At 43.0% G+C, this 12,430-nt stretch overlaps 1 protein-coding gene and 1 pseudogene across 1 annotated transcript in view; one reads left to right on the forward strand and one right to left on the reverse strand.

Annotated features, from left to right (window-relative positions):
- The window catches only part of ankar (ankyrin and armadillo repeat containing), a 408,780-nt gene that overhangs the window by 36,591 nt on the left and 359,759 nt on the right, over nucleotides 1–12,430 (forward strand). Inside the window, exon 5 of the mRNA XM_070873696.1 lies at nucleotides 98–213. Within this exon, the coding sequence (XP_070729797.1) occupies nucleotides 98–213 (116 nt within the window). The remainder of the gene's footprint in view (nucleotides 1–97; nucleotides 214–12,430) is intronic.
- LOC139260581 (U2 spliceosomal RNA) lies at nucleotides 2,833–3,054 on the reverse strand (annotated as a pseudogene).

A 12,430-nucleotide genomic window follows, 5' to 3' on the forward strand; every position in this document is an offset into this window, starting at 1 on the left:
AGAAATGTTATTCGCTTTTTTTGCAAGTTTAATTTTGTGATACAGTAAATAAAATGTAGATAATATATGTTATATAATTATTGCTATTTTGCGACAGGTTGCCTTTAATGATATCCAGACCCAAGCTGCAACTTATCTGAAACAATTGTTCAAACCTGATGTGTTACTCAGGGGCCAATATACCATACCTATTATGCAGCTTAATGGGAAAAGGTAGGTAGGAATCTTGTAAAAAAAATACAGTTTTCATGTCATTACAAATACTGTACTGTACTTACACACTGTAGTGTTTACACTGGTTGATAATAATTACCCTAGCTGTTAGTTTACTTTTTCCTCAGTTTTCTGGGTTTTCTCTCTCTCCATCCACACATCCAATCATTCTGTAAGCTAATCACATGTCTCTGCTGATACTGCTTTTAAATATCATTTTTATTCTGTTGTGACACATAAGCAATAATTAATTGATATTAATTGTGTCAACTTTTCAAGCTTAGGCAATTGAACAAAAATGATTGTTCAATTGAATACACAGCTGTTAAAATGTATTTCCAGCTTAATTGTGCTGCTTTTTCAAAACCCTTTTTTCACTCATTCATTTGAATGGATGTCTCTTCTGAATAGCTGTAATATCCCATTACCATTATGCATACCAGGATGATTTAAATGTACAAGATCTAACAACAAAATTATTACCGATCAAACACAGTTCAGTAGATTTTGCTAAATCAGTGAGAAGTTATTTAATATTCATAGATTACATCTGCTTCTGTGTGATCCTAGTTGTTCCAGGTACTGTATTAACTCATTAAACTAACCCATGATGATTTCCTTTTAATGGCATTCACTTTTGCTAATGCTTTGATAATTAGTAATCTAACAGACAGTTTATTAATCACTAAAGTTTAATCAGTGTAAATGTAACATTATTAAGCATCTTAAACAGATTTAAGGCATTTTTACATTGCAGGAGTGCAGCCAATAGGAGATGTTCACTTCTCCACTGATTAGTTGCACTCACAAATATAAAATAATCTGACTTGCAGAGAACCAATAGCATCATTAACACACAAAAATAAGGTCGACAAATCTGCCTTCTAATTAAGCACCTCCAGTATGGGAATTGAAATGCATAGCACTTCTTAGTCCAATCATGCTTAAAGATGACCATTGTCAGATATTTTATTAAATGTCTTCATTAATGATGTGTTCAATGGTATCATAATGTGGTCTTGGTTTGTTCCAGGCATTTCTGAAAGAATTGTATGTTATTATGTTGTTGGTAGATTCTCCTGGGAATCTAGTGCACTCCACTCATCAACGTGAACAATGAACGAACCAGTGTGATATGGTGCTCTCATGCGCATTATTATTCCTTTGCATGGCTTAAAGGGAATCTGAAAGTTTTGATTGGATAATCCAAGGTTCATCTGTCCTAACTGCTGATTCATTTTGAAATCAGGGGATTCTGCTGGTAGCTGATTTTAGCTTGGAAACAGTTCTTTGCTATTGTTCTGAGAACATATGAACGTAAGAAATAGGAGTAGGAGTAGGACATTTGGCCCCTCGAGCCTGCTCTGCCATTCAATAAGATCATGGCAGATCCTCTACCTCAACTCCACTTTCCTGCACTAACCCCATTTCTTTCTCATCTTCTATGATGGCAAATTCAGAATGCAGGTTACAGTTTTTCATGGTTCAGAATTCCAACAGAGGCAACAGAAGGGGTTCCTTCACCCAATGTTTGAGGTCCAGGAAACTCTGAGGCTTGCCACAACAGCTACTGAATGGCATTATTTTGTGGTCAGATATGACACCAACCACTCATATACTGAGGGTTTTGTGTCTACCATTATTGGATTACAGGATTGCAGAGAAGCGAGAAGTTGAAACTGAAGCTTCACACCTTCATTTGGTAAGATATGGGGTGGGGGGGGGAGGTGAGGGTGAAATTAGATTAGGCCCGAAACCAGGCACGAGGATCATGATGTGCAATTGGCTCACGCCTACTGAAAGGAGTTAAGCCAGCACGTAAAATTTGTGCCACCTGCTAATTGTAATAATAGCGCACAGCCCAGTATTGAATGTGCTGCTGACTGGCTATGCACTCAGCAGGGGACCAAAGTTTGTGTCTTAGCATGTGCCTAGCTTTACTTAAAGCTAGCCTGCACCTCTTAAAGGCAGACTGCACCTCTTAAAGGTGAGCTGCATTCTGATGATCAAAAATTTTAAAACTGCTTTAGCACAAACCAAAAATACCTCAACAGGCTAGGGAAAGGACATAACACTCAGTCTTTGTGCAGCACCTTGAAGAGAGGTCCTCTACACACACGGGGCCAGGAGGCTCTGCAGAAACACAGTAAAGAGGATGTGGGACCAGATTGGCGAGGTGTCACTCCAAAGACATGGCTCCAGTGCCCAAAGAAATTTAATGACCTCAGATGAATGGTCAAGGTCAGTGAATGCATCTTTAAAAGCCGTCTCCTACCAATTGCACCACTAGCCTCACACATTGCTTAATGCACCACACCCCATTACTCACCTACCAACAATCTCTACAAAACACGAGACACACCTCACATTCCTAGCTTCACATCACCCTGGCACACTTGCCACTGCTGCAAGGCTCACACCCTCATCTCACAGCTTGAACATGCTGTCAGTTATTCAACCATGGCTGCACATCATCCAAACACATTATACCACACTCACTGACACACTTCCCTTTATTTAAAAAAAAAATTATTATATCCAATTTCGTTCCAGATCAACTCTAACGCCAAAGATCACTTTGCGCCAATGTGTTTGATCTTAGGCCAAAAGGCCGAGAGGCGAAGTTGCACCGTTCCTGGAAATATTGCAAGACCAGGTCGGTGCATGGAGTGGACAGGGCATGCCCCTGATCCAGCTCCCTGTCCAAAAATCAATTCAATATCATGTCCCCATAGGGGATATTCTTGCAGGAAAACGTGGCGCATAACCAGCACCAGCAGAACTTAACCAGTGGGGAACAGGCTTGCCTGCATGATCTCACCCTCATGGAGGAGATGGTACTGGCCATTCTTGGCAGGGGGATGGCTGAGCCCATGACCAGTGGTTGGGCTAAAGGAATATAAGATGCCAATATCTTCATACAATATCCTCTTTCTAACATCCCACTTCCCACTCATCCCACAATCTCTTCTGATTTACAATCTGCATATCGTGTAAGCATTCACTTCTTGCACAGGGCTTTTGGCAGAGCTTGAGCCCATCCTGTCCAGCGTGGAAGGGCTGGGCAGATCCATTAATGCACTTGAGGACCTAACCATCTTACCACATCTGATGCCCGAAGTCTCCACTTCCATTGTAGCACAAGCAGCATCCACCCAATGTCTCAGTGCTGCAATGGAAGCTCAGACTGAAGTCATGCAAGCTCAGCTTGCTGGCACGCAAGCACAGACTGCTGCCATCCTGGCTGGGTTTACCAGTGTTGAAAGGAGCTTGCAGGGTTTCACAGCAGTCCAACAGCATGAACCCCAGCAGATTACTGGGATTGGTGAAACACTGCGCCGGTGGAGTTGTAATGGATCTGTGGAGGAGGACCCTGCTGTCCTCTCTCAGGATGACATAATTTGTACTCCCACCACTGCCACCTCGCCAGTGCCACTTCTTTTGCCTGTCAATCAGCCAGCTCAGACTGCTGCCGGCCTGGCAGGGGTGGTACAATCCGAAACTGGGCCTACTAAGCTCAGAACTCCACGAGGTCATCCAGCAAGACCATCTGCAGTCTTCTCCCACTGAAAGTCACCAGCCTTCCAGCAGCTATGCTGCAACCACTGGGGTAGCATTGCATAGGAGCACTAGGATAGGCAAAGGCACATGCAAGACAGTCTCTAAGGGAATGCACAAGAGTGATTCGTTGATTTTTTGATGTAATATTGGATGCATATATGGATAAAGTTGGATTGAAAAATTTGATTGGTGATAGTTATTATTTCAGCATTGTGACCAAGAGGATACTTTGATGGTAACAGAGGGAAGGTAAGGTCGGGGACTAATGCTGAATGGGAAATTGGGATTGTGTTTACTGGTACCATAGGCGGATGTTTCGATCCCGGATATCTCCGGCCAGAAAGGGAGTGACTCGGTAGCCCCCTTCCTTCCGCTTCCTGCTCCTCTTCCTCTTCCTCCTCTTCTACTTCTTCCTCTTCCTACTCCTCTTCCTCCACTACTTCCATCTGCGAGCAGCTTGTCCTCTTTGCTACCTCTGCTCCATCTCCATGTCATGCTGCAGCCCAAGTGGGACTGCAACTGGAGTGCCCAGGACTGGGAGCATGTGATGTTCCCGTAGATCTTCCTTTCAGAGCCAAAGCCTTGCAAACATCCAGCAGCAGTCCCTGCACTCTCTGCATACTTTAACAACCCTTTAAATGTCTTACACCAAGCTACTACTCAAATAAACTGTACAGGAACCAATATAAATGCAAAAAGTAACTTGCATGTGTCCATTTAAGTTGAGCTAGTAAGGGGGGTCCATCGTGCAACTGAACACATATTCAGCTGTGCGTGCTTTGTAGAGGGCATACATTTGAGCGGCGATGTCCAAAATAGCAGGTCATGCGTCAAATCAGCGTTACACGCTGATTGTTGTCATGATCTACCATTTCGCATTCTTCTGCCAAATGCTGCACTGCCAACCAGCCCAAAATATGGACAGCCGTGGTGCGCCGGAAATGGTGGCCGCCATTTTTAATGCCGGCACTAAGAGAAGGAATTTCATGGCCATGATATGTCTCTGTAATGGCCATATGAACAGTAACATTTTATGGAAAGTTGTGCTGCTCAGCATGCTGCTTGTGAAAAGTCATTGGTATCTACTGTTGGTCTGGTAAGAACTCAAATTTGCATTTGCCATCTGCCACATGATTTTGTGGCAAGGTTGGCACTGAGATGATACACTTTGTTTGCAATGGAAGATTGGAACCAAGACAATTCTCTGTGGCATACTTGGTAATCCAATACCTGAGCTAGCCAGGTTGTGGTACTCTAGGACATTTGATGATTGACCAGCCACCTGGCTTATAAATGTAATCAATTTAGGCTGACTTATTACTGGGACTGGAATTTTTCCCACTCAGCTCTTGACAGACTCCCAAGTTAATATTCTAGCACAAAGGTTGGTCCTAGCTGGACAAGCAGTATGAATCTTACTTGTGCATTGTTTGCTGGTTGAACTGCAGCAATATTCCTTTGACAGTTGAGACTCCCTCAGCCTCCACTGTTGGTAAACTGCACCTAAACTCTCTGCATTTAGGTAATTTGGTTGTTTTCCTTATAAGGGAAACTGTGTGCACTCTGTATCTGGTAAATAGAAACTCTTCACATATTTCTCAGTAGTTTGGTTTGCATACTCTTGCGTGATGTGATCAATCAGCAAAGATCCATTAGAAGCTCATAAAAAATGCAACCATTTGAAAGGCTGCAAGTTCAACCAATTATTTTTTAAAGTGCTGCCACAGGAGGAACATAAACGCAAAAACATTGAATAATTCCAGCAACAATCACTGAACGTACCCATCAATTGCCTGTGTGGTATTCCATATTTCTATCCAACTGCTTTGTTCAAGAGGTTTACCTGTGTCTTATGGACCTGGTGATTATTTGTTTTCTTTCCCTAGAGCTTAATTTCTTCCATTACCTTTTGTTACCCATTTGTTTGCCTTCAAAGCCTCCTTGATAAAGTTATTTTAGCCAAGATAGATTCACCATTTGTTTTGTGAATTTTCTGCCTTTATGTATGTGTTGTCAGCAGAGCTGGTCTCCAGTCGTCTTGGTCACCAAGACCTAGCTCTGTCAAGCCCGTGTGCAACGGCTACCACACGTTAAAAAAATCCATGCACAGGCATCTTCCACCCTTCAACATGTAGGGACCTGGAATATTAGGCCCTTCATTGAAAAACCTGTGAACTCATCTCTTTTTGGCGTGGAAGCAAATCATCCTTAATACGAGGGGCCGCCTATGATGATGATGATGATGTTTGCCTGAAATTTGGCTCCAACCATGCATGCACAGGCTGGGCCCCATTCTTTTTCAGCAGATCTTTGCATTTTTATTTCTTTTGCTCTCTTTTTTTCACTTCTACTCTATTGTACTTCTTTGATAAAACTTCTTCATACTTAGTCTGCACACTTTTTCATTCCAGCTTTAGTCAGGATCATGCATGCACAACTGAGGCTGATGCTCCACACATACATGTACAATGTATCATTTGCATAGAGTGGCAGAACAGTGAGAAGGTGGTAGTGAGCCGACATCTTGAACTGCTACAGTCCATGTGGTGGAAGGTAGTCCCACTGTACTGGATTTTGACCCAGCAACGATGAAGCACCGTCACCACCGTCAATTCCCACGTCAAAGCCTTGAGCAATAATTTATAACCTAGGCATTGATGTTGGTGTACTGCACACACACTGTATTATTGGTCATTCAAAGCACAAGCCCAAATTTATGGTATGTGCTACAGAAAGGTGAGGCTGCCCGACAGCTACGTGAGAGGAGAACATAACATTAGAATCACTTGGCACTATTTGAGAAGGGCAGCAAGGACATTATTAGTATAGTGTAATATAGAGCTCCTCCTAGTGGACTACTGCTCCACTGAGTGGACTACAGTGGAAATGCAACTGCTGATGTAAATACAATAAAAGACACATCATGTGCTGGAGCCAACTTGTAGTGTGTGTTGTTAGTGATGTCATAAAGAACTTTGGCGACGTAGGATAAAATTTCTGGATATCCTAACTGAAATTGTTGTTGGTGAATGATCCAGCCAACCAACAAAGAGATTTTGAGAGCTTCTTTGTTTTGCAGCACAGCTAAAAATCCAAGGTAAATTACAAGCACACTTGGCTCAACTGAAGAGTCCAGATGGCTGAACCTATGGGAATAATAGGGCATTTGGGTGAGTTCCATCATAACTGAGAGACTTTCTGAGCATATATGGAGCAGATAGAAATGTTTTTCACTGCAAGTAGTATCGTTGAAGTCCCCGATGTTAAAACCATAACCGAGTGGTGTTAGAAAGAAAAAGGGCTATTTTCTTGACTGAAGCAGGCGTATGAAATCCTGAAAAATGTGCTTGATCCCGTCAAGCTGAAGCACACTCCACTGATGCAGATTCTAAGTTAGAATGACACTACAGTCCTGAGCGCCTGGAAATTGCTGAAAGCTATCATTTTGGAATACGAGATCAATTAATTGACGAGAATATCAGTGAGTACATTGAAGCATTAAAAAAGGCTATCTATTCACTGTCATTTCAGAAACTTTCAGGACTGAGCATTACGTGATCACTTTGATTGTGGCAATCAGAAGAAAGTTGTTGACAACCCTTAACTTGACTTTTGATTTAGTTTGTCAGACAGCTATGTCGATGGATATGGCCGACCAATACTCCCGAGAATTTCGCACCAATTCCAGTTGTCAGATAACCGAAGTGAATCGCCTGCAGGTTAGAAGTAAAAGGCAATAGTGCCCCAAGGCCTCAGCAACTCACCAAGGTAACAGCGCATTGAAGTCATGCTATTGGTGTCTGGGACAACACACTGCTCAAAGCTGTCCATATGTGAAGGCAGAGTGTTTCTACTGCAAGAAAACTGGGTATCTTGCGAAGGCATGTAGACCGATGTTCAATGCTATAAATTGAAATCGCCAGAGACTACATAGCATTGAAGAGAAGCAACAGGATGAGGAGGTTCTGGAGATGCATGTCATCAGGAGCACGAGGTTATCTTAACAGCGATTCGCGATATATTGTCATCCAAGTAGATGTTGCAGGAACCAGGATACCCATGGAAATCAACACTGATGCATCCATGAGCATAGTACTGGAATCGCTATATCTTGACCAGTTGAGTGATTTTCTACTGGAGAAGTCAAAGATAGAGCTGTGAGGCTACTCGGGAGAGCAAATCCCTGTGGTAGGATGTATCAATGTACCGGTGAAATACAAGGATCAGCTTCAGAGCTTTCCTCTCTTCGTAATGTCTTCTGCTTTAATAAGTAGAAATTGGTTGAGAGAACTGAAGCTGGATTGGAATGAGATTTTTCGTGTTGAAACGAGATTTGCATAGAAAGATGACATCATCAAGAAGTAGCCGAAGATGTTCTGCAAAACAGACAGTCCGATCCAAGGCTTTAAGGTGAGTGTCAGGGTACAGAAGGACGCTAAACCAGTTTACTGCAAGCCATGTCCCATACCATACGGACTCAAGGAAAACGTTGAGCAAGAAGTCAAAAGACTAGAAACTGAGAACATTATCTCTAAGATAGATCTAAGTAATTGGGCTACACCCATTGTTGTTGTATCTAAGACTGTAAGGTAAGGTTGTGTGGTGATTATAAAGTAACTGTAACTCAGATTCTAGAGGTTAATCTACCCAATACATTGCCAAATGTAGAAGATTTGTTCACAACGCTGACAGGTGGCTAGATATTCTCAAAGTTAGCTCTCACAAATGCCTACTTACAACTTGAACTAGATGAGGAGTCCAAGTCACGCTTGACTATAAATACTCATCCAAGCCTATATCAATTTAATGGGCTACCATTTGGAATGTCTTCCACCCCCGCCATATTCCAAGGGGTGATTAATCAGATTTTGCAAGGCATGAACGGCTAGTATGGTTTTTAGATGACATACTCATTTCCGCATCAAACAGGAAAATTCATAATAAAGTATTGAATGAAGTGCTCAAACAGCTAGAGAAGCACTGAATACGAGTGACTGCTCACAAGTGTTAGTTATTTCAAAACTCAGTGGAGTGCTTAGGACACAGAGTAGACAAATATGGCTTACAACCAACCAAGGGAAAGCTGGATGCGATCAGAAATGCACTCATTCCCAAGAATATCACAAAACTTTGATCATTCTTGGGTCATTTGAACTATTATGGGAAGTTCCTACCAAATTTAGCTACATTGTTACATCCATTGAATGAGCTATTGAAAAAACAGGTCCATCGGAAGTGGTCAGAAGAATGCGACGCAGCTTTCAAAGAGTATAAAAGCCGGTAGGTAGAGAGCACCATGTTAGTTCACTATGACTTATCTAAGGAGATAAAGCTAGCATGTGATGCCTCTCTGTATGGAGTTCGGACAGTGATCTTTCATGCACTATATAGTGGGGTGCTTTTGCTTCACTTACTCTGCCAGTGAACGTAATTATGCGCAGATCAAAAGAGAAGATTTGGCATTGATTTTTGAGGTCAAGAAGTTCCACAAATACTTGTATGGTCATACGTTTACCATAGTTACTGACCATAAGCCCCTGACGGCAATCCTCCATCCAAAGTCTCCAGTTCCACCCTTAGCTGCAGCCCGAATGCACAGATGGGCTTTGATTTTGTCAGCATATATGTATGACATTGAGTACAGACGATCAGCTGATCACAATAATGCTGATGCTATGTCTAGGTTGCCATCCTCATCACAAGTTACACCCAATGGTGAAGAAGTGTTCTATTTTTCATACATCGATGAGCTGCCAATCACAGTTGAAGAGATTGGTAGAGCAACCCAGCGTGACCCAGTTATGTCAAAGGTGTATGATTACATATTAAATAGCTGGCCAAAAAAGGTAACAGAGAAAGATATTCATCCATGCTTTGTTTATAGGAATGAATTATCAGTGGATAAAGATTGTATCATGTTGAGTGCAAGAGTAGTTATTCCAAATAAATTCAAGTCCAAATTGTTAAGAGATCTTCATGACCAGCACCTGACCAAGAGTTTTGCATGCAGTTCCTTATGGTGGCCAGATCAAGATAAAGATATAGAGTACATCATTAGTCAGTGTACAACATGTTAATTGGTAAGCAAGAAACCACCATCAGTACCACTACAGCCATGGAAATGGCCTCCCAGGGTGTGGCAAAGGTTACATATAGATTTTGCTGAGCTAGAAAGATAGCAGTTGTTCATTGTGATTGCTAACTATTCAAAGTGGGTAGAAGTGTTTCCGATGCAGAAAATAACAACAAGTAGAACTCGAGACAATTTGCGAAGATTGTTTTCTTCATATGGCCTCCCAGAAGAAATTGTGTCAGATAATGGGCCGCAATTTTGTTCAGACAAATTTGCACAGTTCATGAGCAGAAATGGTGTGAAACATACCAAAATACTACCCTGCTTCAAATGGTATAGCAGAGCACACAGTACAAATTGTAAAATGTGCCCTCATCAAGCAAATGTTGGATCCAAATCTAAAGAAACAGCAGTTGTCTTTGGACCACAAATTGACAAATTTTCTGATTACTTATCTTAATATTCCTCATACAATTACTGGTTGAACACCAGCAGAGTTGTTTCTCAAACGACAGCCACGAACCAGGTTCTTGTTGTTAAAGCCAAACTTGGCACAATCAAGACAAAAAGAGAATCATTGTAGCAATAGAGTAAGAGAGAGAAGTGTGAAATTGAATCAGAAGGATAGAGTGAAGAACCATCACCATAAAGGGTTAAAGTGGTTACCAGGAGGAGTAGTGAAGATATGTGCCTCTCGCACATATTTGGCCAAAATGTTTAATGATGGAAAGGTTAGGCTTGTTCACATTGATATTTTACCTACAGATGTGGAAGGAGTTGAAAGTTGGAATGATTTGATTATTTCCGATGAGTCAGATAATCTTATTACAAGTAGAGTACCAGTAGCAAATCCTATATCAGATGTACTAGAAACAAGTCCAAGAGAAAGTCGGAATTTAAGTCTGAGTCCGAGTCAGGCAGACAAACAGTCTGAAGCGATACAGAGTTTAAATGTCGATCAAGGTTTGCCCTTGGAGAAAAACTCTCCTCAGGTTCAGCCTGGAATGCGTCCAAGTTTGATACCATGTTTGGAAAGTTCTGTTCAAGAGCAAGGTATCCTCTTCGAAACAGAAAACAAGTGGTTAAGTTTGATTTGTAGATATGGCAAAATAAGTCCATATCTTTTGTTGTATATAACCATGCAAGTTTTGTATGATGATTGTTTTGTTATGATTATTTCTTCGTTAAGGAGGGAGAAGTGTAATATAGAACTCCCCCTAGTGGACAACTGCTTCACCTAGTGGACTACTGTGGCAATGCAACTGCTGATGTAAATACAATAAAAGACACCTGGGGTACAAATTGCCCCACGCTCCCACCCTGGTTCACTGTTTTTTTACTGCAGCTGCAGTTCAGGTCGACTCTTTCGCAACATTCGACTCTTTGTTTTTTTTTGTTTTGATCGGAAGTTGGTCATAATGGTGGTGGAGGGGCGGTGACAATACCTGAGGAGCAAAACCGCGGTGGTGACGGCAACTGAGGGGCGGAAGTTGGTGGTCGTGTGGAGTGGCCGCTGCGATGATGTCATCATGGCGCCATGTCACCACAGCTCTCCCCTTCATTTAAGGCATTTTCATAACTTCAGCCCACTGGGCCACCAGGGAGGGTTTCGGCTGGACCAATGGCCTGGCACCCAAGAGGGTGTGCCAGGCTGCATGTTGGCAACCCAGCCGAACCTCGGGCAATAATTGGCCAGCTGATCAGGAAGTCGACCGGCAAAAATAAAAACAAGGTGGTCGCGGCAGTGCGCCCTCCCCTTGAAGGGCCGTGGTTCGCAGTCAAGAAACCAGGTGCGCCGACAGAAAATACGATTTTTGCAGTTAAATTTGAGACGCAGTGCGGGATAGCAGTAGTGCGCGCTTTGATGACACGCTTGTGGTGGTCAGCAGCAGCGTGGCAGAAGTGAGGAAGTTCGGAAGACAGGCCAAAAAATCCCCAAACTGAATTTGGGTCGTGGCGGCCAATGGACTGCAACACGGCGGCCACTCGATTCCTCTGCATGGCCGCCGCAAAACAGCGATAACGGGCCTTATCCAGAACTGGGGGCATGATTGTCAGGCCGACATAGCAGTCAGCTGACAAAAAAAAACATGACGGCAGCAGCAATAGGCCCTCCCCTTTAAGGGAAGAAGCACCACCGCTGTGGTAGGCCACAGCCTCACTGGACTACTGAGGAAAAGCTTGTTTTGGCACCGCTTAGCGGGCCGAAGATTTTTCATGGGGAATGTCGCCATCGGGAGGTTCGATTGGCAGTGCGCACGGTGATAACGTGCTTACCACCGATCGGCAGCAGCGGAGTGGTAAGGAAGGGATCGAGGCACCGCCAGGAAAACTCAGGAGGGCAATTGGGCTATCAGTGGCCATTGCCCAAAAAGTCAGTGGCCACTGCACTCCACAGCATGGCCGCCGCTTTTCGGGGGTAACAAGCCTTAAGGAAAGGGGCAATTTCGGCCCCAGGGTGTGTTGGAGTCATCTTATAGTGAGTGTTTTTAGTGATGTCACAAAGAATATATCACAGATAGCTCTTTCAAAGAGCAGGCACAATGGGCTGAATGACCTCCTTCTGTGCTGTACCATTCGATG

Source organism: Pristiophorus japonicus, chromosome 3, assembly GCF_044704955.1.
Source record: "Pristiophorus japonicus isolate sPriJap1 chromosome 3, sPriJap1.hap1, whole genome shotgun sequence".
Classification (NCBI taxonomy): Eukaryota; Metazoa; Chordata; class Chondrichthyes; family Pristiophoridae; genus Pristiophorus; species Pristiophorus japonicus.